Source organism: Adiantum capillus-veneris, chromosome 4 (assembly GCF_014529385.1).
Source record: "Adiantum capillus-veneris isolate H3 chromosome 4, ASM1452938v2, whole genome shotgun sequence".
NCBI classification, from domain to species: Eukaryota; Viridiplantae; Streptophyta; class Polypodiopsida; order Polypodiales; family Pteridaceae; genus Adiantum; species Adiantum capillus-veneris.
This window is the reverse complement of record NC_140934.1, coordinates 175,566,843-175,583,321: the sequence shown is the minus strand read 5'-3', so window position 1 is coordinate 175,583,321 and position 16,479 is coordinate 175,566,843. Positions and strand designations below refer to the sequence as shown.

The window sequence follows — 16,479 nt, the reverse complement described above, 5'->3', positions numbered from 1 at the left end:
GCTCCCAGGTACTGTGTGGATTAGAATGTCATCCAGGTATACTACCATGTCTCCTTGTAAGATGAGGTCATGGAAAATGCTGTTGGCGGTGCGTTGAAAAGAGCTGCCAGCATCTGAGAGACCAAATGGCATTCGGGTGAATTCATAAAGGCCAAGTGGGGTCCGAAATGCAGTTTTATGGGCGTCAACTGGATTGAGTGGTATCTGCCAATATCCTGAGGCCAAATCTAGTGAGGTAAAGTAGCAAGAGCGTCCTAATTGGTCTAGGAGGTCATCAATTCCAGGAAGTGGGTAACTATCATGAACTGTTACTTTGTTCAGAGGACGGAAATCGATGCAAAAACGATGAGAACCATCATCTTTCCTAACCAGATGCGGCTCGGAGACCCAACTGTTGTTGGATGGGACAATCACGCCCTTTTGTAACATGTCTTGCACAATCAGATTAATTTGTTCATTAGCGGCTGGGGATCTTCGTCGTGAGGCCATTTTAATTGGGGGAGAATCTCTCGTGCAAATTGAATGGCACACCGGAAAGTTGATTTTAGATGTGGTGTTTGTTTTATGAAACAAAGAAGTGAAATTTTTCAGCAAGTGACGGATGTCATGGGTGCGATTGTCAGTTGATAAGATTGTGTGTTGAGCGTGTACAAAGTTGGGACCTTGTTGTGAGTACAAGAGTGGGATGGGGAGGGTGTTTGGAAGAATGAGGTGATGAGTGTCAAAGTGTAGCTTGGCTCTGGCTTGAATAAACCAATCACAACCAATTGTGACCGGAAATAACTACCTAGGGAGAACATAAAAAGCATGTGTGAATGTGGTATTGGCAATATGAAAGGTGCAGTGTGCAACTACATTAGAATGATAAACTTGTTGATTGTCACCAAAGAGTACTGAAATGGTTAGTAGGTCTACTAAAGAACGACTGATTGAAAATGGTACTACCGGAGTCAAGTAATGCTTCCTGAGATATGCCTTCAAGCTGGATGATGGTCACCGTGCGGCCGGAAGTGGCAACAACTTGGAATTGCGGATGAGTGCCTTCCATCATCCATCCGCCAAGATGTTTTCCGGCAGAGCAGCAAGAGTGGCAGCATCCCCGACATGAACCTGAGTGTTTTGTACCTGCTCCTGCTGATGAGCCCTCAGTTTTTGACACTGTCTCTTGATATGCCCATATGTGTTGCAATAGAAACACTTAGGGCGACCTTGTGCATCACGTTCTGGTAGCGACCTTCTGTTAGAAATTTGAGCGTGTTGCACATCTATATCCATTGAAGTAGGGAGTGATGCTTGCACTTGATTCTGGGTAGGCTATGAAAATACCTGATCTTGATCGACTTGACCAACACCTTCGATACGTTGAGCAATCTGGATGGCTGAATGAAAACTCGTTGGGCCTTGATCTCGTACCCGTCGAGAGATGTCGTGATGAATAGCTTCATCTCCTCTGACATGTTAGGATCTGCCCGTAAGAGCAGTTGGTTAAGCTTGAGAGCAAATTGAGCCACAGGTTCGTGTTGTTGTTGTCGTAAGGTTTTTAGTTGTTCTAGCGCAGTTTGGGTGATATTCTGATGAGCGAAATTTTGGATTAGCAGTGTCTTGAGGAGTCCCCAATCGCCTTTGACACTGTTGGGCTGCTGGACGAACCATGTTGCTGCTACCCCTTTGAACATAGTCCTAGCCTCCATAGCACAGCGCTGATCGTGCCACTGGTGATAGGTGGCGACATTATCAAAATGGTCGAGCCAGGCCAAGACGTCCTTTGTGGGGAGACCTGAGAAGGGTTTTGGGCGGATCTTGGGGTCTGTATGATGAACTTTGGCTGAGCGTGTGGTGATATAAGCGACTAGGGACTGATTCGTGTGATGTACCTGAGCTAGGAGTCTGGAGATTGCTTGGAACATCTGGTCGATGGCTCCAGACTGTGAAGGGAATTCCGCATGCATAGTAGCATCTTCGTATGGCGGGGAATTGGGCTGATGCCTAGGAGACAAGCTGTGGCTCATGATGTCTGCTAAGAGTTCTGTAAGCTGGGACAGAGATGGAGGGGACGATGCCCAAGAAGATGGGAGGTAACGCTCAAGAAATAATCTATTAGTACCCCGTCAACTCCACCAATGTGGAATACTCTAGCTAGACCTAGATTAGACTGAATCCACCTGCCTTAGAACCGGCCAGGCCTCTTCTATATAGCTCACTAATGTGGTCACCAAGATTTTGTTAGTTACAACTGCCAGATCAGCATGCTGGGTATGCGAGCATACAATGCCAGAGTGGATACAATGCCACACTATTGTATAGCGTTGCATATAAAAAAAAAAAGCCACGTATGATGAATAAGGCGAATGCGAGAGGCGAAAGATGAGAGAGGGTCGATAGTGAGAGAGATTGGCGAAGGGGGGTGGCAAGAGACAAGAGACGAGAGAGGCGAGAGGTGAGGCAGGTTTGAGGAGGGGAGGGTAGGGACGAGGGAGGCGAGGCCAACTAGCGGAAGGAAAAGCTTCTGTTGCTCAAAACTTCCAACTCAGGCTTGCTCTGTTCTTAACTCTTCCACAACCTTTCCATATTGTGAAATGGCACGCCGAATGTTAGGTACAAGATTCCCTTCTTGTAGAGCTTCTATTTTGCCACACTGCCAATTCTTCGACATGAGAAAGCTGGGCATTGGAGCTATCAAATTCAAAATCCTCATCTAGTAAGCCAACAGGGCGAGAACCATCAAATCTAGCCTCCTTTTCTATAAAGATAAACAAAAAAATCTGCACAACTATTCTCAAGGGCATAATTTAGTCACAGTAGACATCTTGTAGCTCTTTTGTTATTTCACAAGGTGCTTCAAAAACGTGGTAGTGATCTTTGAAAATTCACAAACGGCTTTTGGTGGATGAAGCTTAGGCTGACCTGAAAGAAACATGCCTTTTGTGGCCCTTTCAATAAATCCTCTATGCAGATTCCAGACAGGAGGATCTACGAGCTGTACAATCACCGGTCTTACCAAAAGTTTTACCAGCCAATCTCTTTCAGAATCATCACTGCATAACTCTTTTGTAAATTCGAAAGAGGCTAATTTTATCTTCTATGCAAATATGACTATCTGCTCAACATCTGTTCTAGCCACATGGGGTGATCGTTAGCGAGTCGCCCTTGTCGACTTCTTTTACTCGGTCTGGGGGCACTGCTAAACTTTAAAGATGTCGTTGGATGTGAAGAGGGTGTCGCTTCAAGGAGCATAGAGACATCATGAGCTGGTGTCTGATCAATATTGAATTCTTGAGGCGAACCTTGTGGAAGCTCGTTCGAAGGGTAGTTAGGTGAGCTTTGCCTTGGTTGGGGAGTCAGATACCGAGGAGGTTGAAAGCTGGGTAAACTCTTGGAAAGGGGATTTCTTACCTCATATGTGGTCTTGGATTGACTCACCAAGCCCATGCCTTGTCAGGGTATCCTTGGGCAAGGATTGATTATAAACCACATAAGAAGGCATAGGCTTTGTAGCTTCTAACCACTTTAAGCATGTCCTCTCGCCCGTCAGGTGGGATCGACTGTACCACTTCGGCGTTGGACTCCTATGAAAAAGAACTATGATGCACTACTGGATCCATGCCTCCATCAAGTTGAATGGGTGTCATTGTGGAGCTAGGAGTGTGTATCCACTTGCCATCATTGCCCCAATCATGCGCTTTAGTGTGCCGCAGCCATGGTCGACCGATAAGCAAGGGGAAGCCACCTTCCACCTGAGGAAGGCGAACCACGACAAAATCCAAGCTGAATGTGAAGTTCTGTACCAACAGAGGCAGCGGATAGTCCTATGGTCGGCCAAAGTCACTATGAATGGGGTGGGCCTAGTAGGCTGGAGACCCACCAGTGTCAACATAGTGAACTCAGCATCAATTTGATGCCAGATCCCCCATCGACTATTACACGTGAGAATTGGCGCCCTAGAATAGACATAGTGACATGAGGACTCCTGTAATCACTGAGGGGAGCAATGGGACAGGAGATCATGTCGGACTCTGAGAGTTGCACTAGGAGATGCCCGCCACGAGACCCTGCACTCGCGTACAGAGATTGAATGACTGTAAATGTGTCACTTCGAAGATTTTCATCTAGCCAGAGCATGTCATAGAGTGACACTTGCTAAAAGGTATATAGTCTCTGCTGTAGGCTTTTCTTTGTTGATCAGGGCCTTCTTTGGTACCTTGATCTGTTGCAAGTCAGCCTGTGCTTCCAAGAAAGCCCCATCAACATTAGATAGCATGGAGGTAGGCCGGCGTTTGGCACTAGTGGATGGCTTGTCAGTTGCTAGAGATGGACTAGGTTGTGCAAACTTAAGATGGAAGTGTTGGATTTTCTGTAAGACGGAGGCCGAGAGCTGCCCTTTGTGCCCGAGTGAGGACACCAACGGGCTCCTCCACCTGCTGCAGCTTGTCCTGAGGGGTAACCACATGAGTAGCAGGTGACGGCTGAGGGTTGGCGCTATTAGATCAATCTTTGGAAACGTGAACTCTGGTTGGTTGGGATTCGAGTTTGAAAACATGGATGTCCGTTGTTTGGGATAATCCTTACTATAGTGATCCTTAGCCTCAGGGCAATGATGGCAAGGAGGAGATCCTTTGGGTAGGGGTCATCTGCTTTGGTGATGCCCATATTCCCCACATCTGTAGCACAAAATGGGTCGATTGGACGAGCGAGGCGGAGGACAAAGTGGTCTCTTCTTCTGCTGCATGGAGGTGGAGATTGATGTGTAGAAGCTCCGAGGGGGTGAGGGAGCGGTAGCATGATAGAAGCTCTTAGATGGACAATTGATGTGCATACCTTGCATAGAAGGTGTATTCAGCAAGGGTGGCATGTAGTTTGGATGGCCATATGGGGAAACCATGTTAGATGCAGTTGCTAACCCTTGTGGTAGAGTAGAAGCAAGGCTCTGCTCTAGTTGCCGCTCTCCCTTTAGGTAGTAGCAATCCTTGTCTTCATGGCCAGATTTTTCTTAAAGGTCGCAATAAGCCCGAAGGAGGCATTCATGTGGAGAGAAGGATCTCTCGTGTCGAAGAGAGAAGGATCTCTCCTCTTGAAGAGCTCGTTGTAGTTCCAATGTTTCTAGTTCCCTTTGTAAAGATGGACTTTCCAAGAGTACTGAGGTCAGATGGACTTTCCAAGAGTACTGAGGTAGTCTCTACCTGAGGAGGGTCGTTGAATAGCTTCCTTACCCCTTCTATCCTAGTAGCAGCAACAACAAACTCCTCCAGAGTGGCTTCAGGTCGGAGACTCTCTCGGAGTTTTTGCTGAGAAGTCTTGGGAAGAGCCTTCTTCACCCTCTTCTTGACCATGAATTCTCCTGGTTGCTGGGGAAGCTTGGCGACCAGAGACTTTGCTCTGGTCATGAGTTCTACAAAAGTCTCATTTGGATGGAGCACTTGGTTTGCTAACTCAGCCAGCACCTTCTCTTGGAAGTCTGGTATGAAAGATTCACAGAAATGTTGCCTTAGTGTTGCCCAAGTAGTAAAGTGGTTCTCAACAAACTCATTGTACTATTTATCTTCTAAGCCATCCAGGTTGATGGAAAGAGCACGAGGTAGGCATCTTCTCTGTTGAGGCCACGACCCCTGCAGTGGGAGACAAATCTCCTAGCATGGTCGTTTGCATCCTCTGTGGAGAGTCCTTTGAAAGTCGGAAACTTTATGTTCACCTTAGCCAGAACGCTTGTCAGCTTCTCCATGGCTGCTTGCTCCGGAGCTTGGTTCTCAAGAGTTTTCTGTAACACTTTCTACCTTGTATGTGTCATGCAGTAGCAGCAAACGCCCCAACCTCTTGGACACGAAGACCCTTGAACTCTAAAACCACTGGGCTAAACTCGGCTGACCAGCTTAACTAGACTCAGACTAGACCAAACGAGACTAGGAAAGCCCAAATGAGTTAGACTTGCTGACTAGACATGGCGCAAGACTAGGCCAAATGAGTTAGACTTGCTGACTAGACAGGGCGAGGACTAGGCCGAACCAGTTAGACCAGCCCAACCAGACGAGTTAGACTTGCTGACTGGGCAGGGCGAGGGACTAGACTGAACCAATTAGACCAATTATGAAGGCGAAGACCAGCTAGACCAAGCTGGACGAAGGTGAAGGCGTATGAGACCTGGAAAGAGACTAACTAGTTAGACTTTCCGCCATGCACCACATCGGAGTCAGATTTCAGTTGATGTCACAAACTGCTGACGTGTCAAGCCACTGAAGAGCGGAGCCAGCTTGTAGATTCCGGCTGAGGGGCCTTAACCCTAGAAGTAGTAGAAGAAGTTTTACCAACTTTTAAAGTGTTGACGAGTGGCCTATTTTTGAAAAGTCGTTCCCACCAACTCTTGGGCCCAATCGATGGGGCCCTAGTGACATAAAGGCATTAAATAAAGCTGGACCCTCATACACACAAAAGATAGTGTAGAAAAAGTGATGACATGGCACTGCTATACGGAACTCCTGCAAAACGCGTTGACCTGTTGAGGTGACAGTCTGTACGGAATTTCGCATTTCATGCTGACCTGATGACGTGGCAGCTTGTATGGGTTTTGTGATTTATGCTGGGCTGTTTTCAACACCAGCTTTTGAGGCCATATGCTTTTGAGTTTGATTGCTTTTCATGTAACTTCTTTTCAAGGCCAAGGGCCTTTAAATATGTGCAGAGGGCTCAATCTCTGGCACTCTACTGGGTGAAGGTGTAGAGCGTGAGTATCGGCATTGTATTGAGTTCAAGTAATATAAAGAAATACCGAAATGGGCGCCATGGTTTGGGGCTAGTACTCTTTGGGGTGGAATTCTGCCACTCCGTGTCGCGTGCTCTCTCTCTCTCTCTCTCTCTCTCTCTCTCTCTCTTTCAGTTCAATTGTTGTTGAAGTGCTAAAAGTTTGCTCAGTCTGTTCTTTTCTGTTGGCATGTGGTGCCCGTCTAGTGACAGTTGAGGTCTCACCGGGCTTGCCAAAAATGAGAGCACCTGTAGCAAGAATAGTGGCTCGTGCTCTCTACTGTGGGTGCTGCTTGCAATGTGCATGAAACTTCACTCCAAGAGAATGAAAACACCGTAAACAATGAATGGAACAACAGAGCAAACTCAAATGACTCAATAGTAGACTTCGAGCATCATGGGACTTGACTAACTCATGTGAACCAGTACAGACTCTGGCTGGCAGCACACTCAGCTCCAAGCCCAGGACTCACGGGTACAATGGGGGTGTCGAGGCTCCAATGTGCAAGGATGTGTGGTGCTATATTGAACCCACGATGCTGGACTTAGTAATCATAAAACTATCTAGAACAGCATAACCAGACTAAAGCATAACTAGACTAAAGCATAACCAACTGCGCCTATGTCCAAACTGTGGCGGGGAAGAACTGGCCATAGTGTCCTCTAGGCCACCACTCTTGCCACGTGTCACTGTCTAGGCGAAAGTCCACCCAATGTGAACTTGGCCTTGTAACTGCCTTTCCCATGCAAGTGACATTGTAGCCCGGCTACAACTTGTGACATGGGGGGTAGTTGCATGGCTTTTGCAATTTCCGGGGCCACACAACTTTTTTCAGGGCTTCTTGTCGAAAGACCTGGTCTTCCTGCTTACTCCCTTAGGATATAGACTAGGCACTCTAGAGATGATACTAGGTGTAGGTCACGAGCTGGATTTCTACTAGCAAGACACAATTTTCACCACGGTATGCATCATCACCCTTTGGACCATGTGGAAGGCTCGATGTGCCTGCATTTTGGGCTCTCTGTCCTCCCCTACGTCCACCATTTTGACAGCCATTTGGATGGAGCTGTTGCATTCTCTTTGCAGTCAGTAGGATTCTTCAACTGGCCCCTCCAGTGGAACGGAGCAACGTCGATGCGTCTTTCCTCAGAGGTGGGCAAGATCATCAGTTCTTTTCCATTGAGATCATGGCCACATCACATGGCATTATGCACCCCCATAGTGGTTCCTTTTACATTCATCGTACCTGCCACCTTGATGTTTATATAGCCCACACATTGTTAGCTCACTTATGTACTTCCTCTGGATGAGAGGCCATTGTGCATCTTCAAAGGTCTCTTATGTAGACAATGAAGAGGAGAGCGAATATAGGAGACAAATGTTGATAGAGAGAGCTAGAAATAGAAATATTGTATTAATGTCTGCGAAAGGCCGTGTTGGTCTATGAGATGTATTGTATACAATGATGTGCATGGAAATAAAAGGGAAAAAAAACTAGTAGATGGCGGTATTGAACAAAACTGGACGATGAGGCATATACAAGTTTGGTATCCTCAGCTGAAGCTTTTTACATAGGGGCTCTCAAAATGCATCCTAACCCTAGCATGCTATAGGTGTACAATTATACCCTCTAGGAAACAAAACTAGTCCCATCCTGAGCAATATGCTTTAGAGAATGACCCAAGAGCAATAACTCAATAACTCAATAACTCAAGAGTGCTCATACAATTGGATGAATGAGAATGAGAGGTAGGGATCACATGTATACAAAGTGAAGGTGACCTAGAGGTGTGCAAAACTGGAGGCTCCGTCAACTGGGATTAGATTTGGGCCGTGAGAGTGCGCCGAGCTAATAAATATGCCATCTCATCTAAAAATGAGGCATCTGGACCAATAAAAGGTTAATTGAGTAATAAAATGTCTTAAGACTACAATAATGGATGAGAATGGACTACAATGAATATGTAGGGCCAATCTGCCCTACAGCCATGAGATGCAACCTACAGTGCCACCATTTGGTGATGGCATCTCCAACACCTCATCTTCAGCGTTAGATGGGTGGTCCAACGAGGAGGGGGGGGGGGGGGGGGGGGCTCTTTGCTTACGACTCAAGTTTCACTTTTTTTTTGGGAAGATCCTTCCATTAGCTAATAAAAGCTGCCCAACGTGCTGCAAACTGCCCCAACAAGAGGGGACTACACGAGAATGTGGGAGACTGTCCCAATGAAACAATGAGATATGTACAATGATGGCTAAATCAGGATATAGGAGGAGGAAACAACCACACAAGTGGGCGGTAATGACATCTAGGAGCCCCATGGACCATGGTGTAGAAAGGCTTGGGTCGCCGAAGTCATAGGAATGCCTCACGGCGCTCCTGCATGCGGTCGCAGCTGCCCTGAAGCCAATCAAACTGTCCTCTGAGTGTATGGATCAGCTCCAGCCAGATGTCTTGTAGAGTCTCCGCTGGTGAGATGGGGCAGGCTCATAAGTGTGGAAGCATCAAGCTCTCCAAATGATCCAAAGTGTGAGACTGCAGATGATCTCCCAACAAAACTCTCTATCGTTGCTCCACTCCTAGGTTTAAGCTCTGTGGCGGGCTGGAGTGTAGGCTGGCCCTCGGGTATCACAATCATCTTGCTATGTGAAGACAACTAAAAATGAAGTGTTGGGCCCGTGAGGGTCGCTTAGGCTGCAGCACCCTAAGTGTACAGTCTAGCTGTTGACATGGTAGGCATCAACCGTAGATTCCGAAGCCAAACTTGCTCCGCCATGGGATAGTCCCATAGACAATGCCGCTGTGACTCAAGTGGATAGTCATAGGCGGCACAGCCCTTCGGATGGCCATTGTAGACCAACGAACTCTGAACTGCGGTGGCTCGATGGGCAAATAGCCATTTGAACATGGTGACTCTCCTCAGCTATTTGCTGTCCCATAAGCGCCCCAAAAGTTTGTAGAAACTTAGCCGTGAGATCCTTCTACTGCCAGTGATATCAACTGAAAGAAGGGGATCCTGGGTGATCAATTGAAGCAAAAGAAAACCACTCTCTTGGATCCCACTACACTCGAGCCAGAGGACTACTCTCCCACGCCCATAGTCACTAGTGTCTAGTCTCAAGATCTCACAGGTCAAGATCAAGCACACAGGTCTCCAATTGATGCCCACAACTCGAATCCGTTGCAAGCAGCATTCTGTAACCTCTAGTGCCTCAAAAGTAACTCTGTGTAGGCGACCCTCTTGCTGAACCTTAAATAACATGCAGAGGCCTGAGTCTGAACAAGCCCTAACTGCGATGAGGACCTCAAGGCGACCGCCAAGAAAGCGAAGGTGTTTTCAAGGATACTACGGTCCTTGACAAAGCCCTTTTGAGTCTCATGTATGATGCTCTCCAATAGTGGCCGAATTCTCAAACTCAGAGACTTTGCAAGAATTTTGTAGGCCGAGTTGAGAATGGTGATGGGCTTCCATTGCCGAATCTTGTCTAGGGAGCCCCCCTCCTTGGGGATGAGGTAGATCAAACCCTCGCAAAATGTGTTGGTTTGCACTACATAGGTCCTGCCCAAGAACCTCCCAGTATTGCTCTCTAGTCTTTGTTGCATCTCCTGAGTGACTAGGCAAGGCACGTGTGCCCACACTTCTCTCTGCATGCATCCCTGCGCTCTGATTGCGACTCGATTGAGAGCAGCTCACGATAAAAGTTAGTAGCTATTAACCGCATGTCCCGAGCTGTGGCAATAGACCCATCCGGTTTCTTCAATAGGCGAACACTGGTATGCGCATGTCGGGGACCCACCATCTCAAAAAACTTACTAGTAACTTTGTCGCCTACCTGGGTCCATTGAGATGCCTGGTGATGGTAGGCAAGGCTCCTCAATGGTGATCAACCCTTGTTGAGATTGTTGCATTTGTTCCTCCAAGGGCTACCTGGGTTACGCTCCTGCATTTGTTGTAGGGAAGCAATTCCCTGACAGAGCCGCTTTTCCTCCTCACGCGCCGGAGCCAATCGCCTTATCGACGCTTGGAGAAAGAAACGACTAAGTTCCCCCTAAGTCGACCTCTTTGACGTAGAAACTGGGGTCCACCTAGCCCGTGCACATTCCATGAGACAATCCTCATGGGGTCAGTGAGAGAAAGCCGATGCTGCTGCAGCAGCCAATCTTGCAATCTTCGAGGTAGGCTTGGATGGGAATTAAATATGCATGCGAGCGATGTTGAGATGGTCGTTTTTGAAGTGTCTGTTTGACCCATGCGCAAGCAGGGTATGCAGTCCGTAGAGCTACATCCTCGGTCCAGGAGCCTCATGCACATATACATAATAGGGCGCACTCTGAGTGTCTACAAAAAAGTAAATCACAATCTGTCTACATCGTGCAGCATCGAGTGGTGTCATAGAGAACTTGGTCAACGGCCATAGAGTCTGTGTCAAGTTTGTCACTCAACTCTCCTGTGTGGTGAGAGAATTCGAGGGCCTAGACGTGGAGCTAGTTTATCACTGTATGCATAGTCTACTCCGTCTGATCCCTGCCACACAATGGGAAAGAAAAACCAACCGTTGTGTCTATGGCCTCTGCACCTCTGGCTGCCAGAAACAAAACATGTACTCTGAAACAAGCCGCCTCGAGGTCAGGAGATGAGTCGCCGAGAAAATGTGTAAAGCCGTAGTCAAAGAAGTCCTAGCGATGTGAATATCAAAACTGGTCAGTCCGCGATGGATTTTCGCATAGGGTAAAGCCTGCACCAAGAGGGGTGTTCATAGGTAGGGCTGCTCCTCTGCACCAAGCGGGTCGTGGCAAAGGCACTGCCAAGAGACCTCCGGAGTCCGAGCTGATGAGGAGTGACATGTCCCCTCGTCCGGCGGCAAGGCATGAGAAGGGCATGGAGATGGGGCAGAGGGGGCAGATAGAGGAGGTAGAGGTGGAGGCAGAGTAGTGGGGACGGTAGGCAGGGGGGGAGAGGGGTTGGCGGTGGGGAAGCTGAGGTGGAGGGGGCATCCACCAGCTCGTCTTGTTGCAAAGGTTGAAAACGGTTCCCTGTGGGAACCTACTACTGCTGGCCTGGTCTAGGCCGTCCACCAAGGACGCAAGGGTGGTGCGCCTGTCCATGACGACGACGGCCACGGACCTGCTGCAAACCTTCATTTGTCTGGGCACCTATCTCAGAAGAGGTACCCGCATGTGCACCCTGTGTCTCTGCTTACTGAGCCTGGCTAGCCTTGGTAGGCTGAGTCTATGTTGAGGGTGGAGCCTCCTGTGTTGATAGGCCTTCGCGAGATGGCCCATCTGTTTGCAAATAATGCACGAACGCGGGAGTCCCGAATACTCTACGCTCTGGTGGAGCCATCCACCACTCACCCGAGGTAGTGGGACTACCTTCTGGAGAGTGAGTTTCTCGAACCAGAACGCGTACCATAGTTATGCCTACTGCAATGGCATCAACTGTTGCTGCCGTGCGTGGTGTCTCCAGAATGGTCTCAATCTCGGAAACTATCTCCGCAAGTAGGGAAAGGTACTCTCTCCTCAAGGTGGGGAAACATACTGAAATGGGAAGATCTCCTTCCTCAACAAGAACATCGGTATCTGGGTCGAAACCATGGCATCATTGTCGAAAGTGCACCCTGATTGCTTGGATGGCCAGAGCGCTCATCGAAATGACCTTGGACGCAATGTTAGGAGTCTCAAACTCGAGTTAGTAGTATCCGTGGCCCGAGGAACTGAACATCGATGATCTCCCCCACCTCCGCGAGAAGGTGCGCCTGGAGGAGGTCGTGTACCTCGCCTTTGCTAGGCTGGGTGACGATAATCTTTCAGAAAACAAAGGTGGCTTGGAGACGCTTCACCTCTGCTTCTAAGCTCGCTTCCTCTGTCAGTAAGAGGGCAAGTTGGATGGTAGGTTCTCTGGTGTGGGCTTTAGTCGAGTTCCATTTGTGTCTACTGTTGAAAAGGGGGAATTGGAGAAGCGAAGATGGATGAGAAAAAACCCCGTTGGAGTGGGCCGAGAGGGCAAGGCATTGGGTACGGAGTGGTGCACGGGCCAGCAAGGGGGCAAAGCGTGGGGGTAGGCAGCAGGAGCTGCGTGGGGGCAGCGAGGGAGCGAGCAGTGGGGGCAGCGCGAGGGGAGGGGGTCAGGGTAGTGTGAAGGGAAGAGGAAGGGGCGGCGTGAGGAGGAAGCAGGGGGGCGGGGGAGCAGGCTCAGCAAGCAATGAGCTTGTCGTTGACTCAAGTTTCACTTATATACAAGTAACCCGCTAGTTGGCGTTACACAAGGAACTGGCAAAGTGGTTGCCGATTTTCATCTTTGGAGTAGGCCTGTGGAGGCTCTAGATGAGCACCTTAGAGATGTACTCTTTCAGATTCTTCTTTCTGCATTTTACTCAACAGTGGGGTCGTGTTTTGGACTATTCACAGCTAGATTCACATGAGATGTAGTAGGATGTGGACTCTTCACGTTACAGTTGTTTGCTTTTTCCATTAAATATCCCCTTGTCCATGTTGGTTGCCTAGTAAGTCACGTGAAGGAATTGCCTATATTCGTATACAGGCAAAAGTACAGATACAATCATTGGCATGTAGCAAGAAATAAACTGGCTATGTGGCACCTCCATGAATCTGCCGGGTGCTCTTTTGGCACTCAAGCGATGTAAAGAGCTCTTTAGTCCAGCCTCCTCAACCATTGCAACTGTGAGTACCATTCATTGAAACACTGTTCTGAAAAGTCCTATGCTTCAAGGAACTCGAAATCTGTGAGCAAACAATATCTTGCATCCATGAAATAAGATCTCTGTGTCCACATTGATAGTGTGGTAGGCAGTTACCACTCATCCTCCGTAACGGACACCAATGGGAAGGACCATAATGAAAGAGACTTATTAAGAAGTTTGTATTTTGATGTAGGCGTCTCTTGCCTAAATTGCTTTTATTTTGACCCTTGGTTCTTTTTCATGGGAGTTTATGACTTATTGCTTGTTGTGCAGCTACACTGTGGATCCTTGCCTCGAGTCATTGTTCCCCCAAAGCTTCCAGAAAGAATTTTATTTTGCGGTTGGCGCAGGGACATTCATGATATGATTAAGGTTGAGATTCTAATTGGTAAATGTTGCCCATTCTCATTAATTTTGTGTTTGAACTATTTAAGGTGTCTTCCTTTGCGTTGTTTCTTATGGAAAATACCCTATCTTATCATATTTACAGGTTCTTGATGCATTTCTCCCAAGTGGCTCCGAATTGTGGATTTTTAGTGATGTGGGATTAGAAGAGAGAGAGAAGAAGCTACAAGATGAAAATCTGGATAGATTGGATAACATAAAACTTGAACATCGGCAGGGAAATCCTGTCATACGACGACATTTGGAGAGCCTGCCTTTACAAACCTTTGACTCGGTGCGCTTTGTATGAATCTTGTATTCATGCTACAACATGAAAATTCTTATTGATGGACTTATTGCTTTTAGGACTTTCTCCTGTCTGTAGTTTGAGAGTGTTTGATTTCTTCACGTCGGGTTAATTACACAGGTCTTTGCTTTATATGAATTCAATTCTGCTTTGAAATGCTAAGTTTGGGGATTTTAACCCCCGCATTGAATTAAATTGGTTATACACTGGGGGACTGAGTGCTACCTTTATACGAACTTGGGGGACCTTAAGTAAACCCCCCTCAGTAAATTGCCCGACCCACTACCATATCAAATAAGAAAAATAAATACCTTAGGGACAAATTAAATAATAGGATCACATTGGGCATTCACTTGCGATGCATAAAATTTAACACCCTCTCTATAGCTCATAGTGTGCATAAATAGGAAGACCAAGTCAATGAAGGAGCTACCATGGACACCTAAAAGCAGCTGGCTACTGAATACACCTCGGATTGGCACCACCAACCTGTCACCTAAAAGTAATATTGAGCACCGGTTGCCTCATGGCAATGTCCAAGAATCCCCATTCCTGAACTATGAATACATCACGTCCAAGATTTTCAAGATAAAGAACTTTGGAACACACCATGTCCATAATCTTGCCAACAACAATGGATTGTGTGCACAATATCCATAGTGTTTTGAATACGCCATGTTGGCTCGTTGCTAGATGCTATGTGCCTTTGGACTCCGACACACGGGTTCAAACACCAATGACTTTGAACTCCAACATACTATCCAAATCAAGTATTGGGAGCTCCCCTTGCCCCTCTTTGCCGCTCTCTTGCCTCTTTGTGGCTGAAGCATGTTTCGGCACCCACCATTGAACTATAGATTGCGATCGAGTCCGCCACCCGTGTGAGCCATGTCGCTGTCCAAGGTAGAATTATTGTCACTGCTATCCTCCTGAAGCTTGCTTTTACCTCTGTCGATTTTTGAAAGTCAAACCTTGCCCCTGGAGAGTACGTTAGCTTCTTTCTCAATGAGAAAATAGCTGAGATCGTCAAAATGCATCTTTTCCTTTGTCGTTTGTAATCGTAATTCCTGGCCACCATCTTGTATTCCTTGGGCAATTTCAAAAGTACCAAGGAAGCTAACTCAGTACTAACCCATGCTCCTTTATAGCCGATAGTTGAACAAGGCAGTCATTGGAGGCACCTTCTCCATTGAGCTTCTCAAAACTCTGCTCCATGGCTGCTCTGGAGGTTGAACTTCTACCAAGCATCTCAAAAGCCATCCCAAAATTGGGCCACATCCAGGAGTGTTTCAAAATGCAAGTCTAGGAGGAAGAACACTACAAAACAAGGAGGAAACCTGTGTTGCTTGAGAGCCAAATCTCCTTGCGTTTCAAATCGCTAGACATTCATTGCCCTTGGCGGTCTCCCCTTTTTGTAGCACTTGAGGATGTTGGAGCTTGAGCGTGTAAAACGCAGTTCACCTTCTTCTTTTCCTCTTTGCCGTGCCGCCAATCTCCAAGATCAAGGAGCACGAGGCTTTGATACCATGTCAAAGTCGATAGTTGTGGAAGCATAGAATGGGAGAGAGAATGCACCAGAGAGAGAGAGTGGAGGACCTCAAGTACCTCCCTCGGTAAATTGCCCGACCCCACTATCATGTCAAATAAGTAAAATAAATACCTAAGGGACAAAATAAGTAATAGGATTACATTGGGCATTCACTTGAGATGCATAAACGTTAACAACACACACACACACACACACACACACACACACTTTGTTTTTTTTGTAAATTTTTCTTGATTAATTTACAAATGGGAAACCTCAGTGAGGAAAAACCACCAGAAAGAAGAGATACAACAAAAGTGTTTTGTATAGTGAAAGATCTAATAGCAAGCATAGAAGAGCTGTAGGATATCCAGGGATATGTCCTCCCAACATCAAGGGCAAAATGTAAGGATTGCCTAAATTAGATCTTGAACGAAGGAGAGGGATTTACATCATGCTGATGGAACATTCGAGATTGCGTTGATGCCACAGAGACCATACGGCCCAAAATTTGACTTATGTGAAGAAGACATCTAATTGTTCAAGGGAAGATAGGAGAATGCCAAAACCCTAGAATCATCTGTGGAAAACTGCCGAGGGAAAGTGGAGGCGCGTACATGCTGATATGCGATCAAGGAAGGCGTTGGTGGAACGACAATCCGAAAGTGGGTGTCTGATAGTCTCGTCTGGCAATAGTCTGTAGCTTGAAAGACAATGCCGATTGGTATTGTGGGGGGCAAGTGAAGATGACATCATAGGTTGAACATCTAACACAACGAGAAGCTGATGTGACGTAAACTAAGGAGAGTTCCAAAAGGGAGAACTTTGAGC

At 47.2% G+C, this 16,479-nt stretch overlaps 1 protein-coding gene across 1 annotated transcript in view; it reads left to right on the top strand.

The window, feature by feature from the left end:
* The window catches only part of LOC147460393 (putative ion channel POLLUX), a 100,923-nt gene that overhangs the window by 42,443 nt on the left and 42,001 nt on the right, over positions 1 to 16,479 (top strand). Inside the window, exons 8-9 of the mRNA XM_086511476.1 lie at positions 13,703 to 13,801; positions 13,920 to 14,108. Of these exons, the coding sequence (XP_086367602.1) occupies positions 13,703 to 13,801; positions 13,920 to 14,108 (288 nt within the window). The remainder of the gene's footprint in view (positions 1 to 13,702; positions 13,802 to 13,919; positions 14,109 to 16,479) is intronic.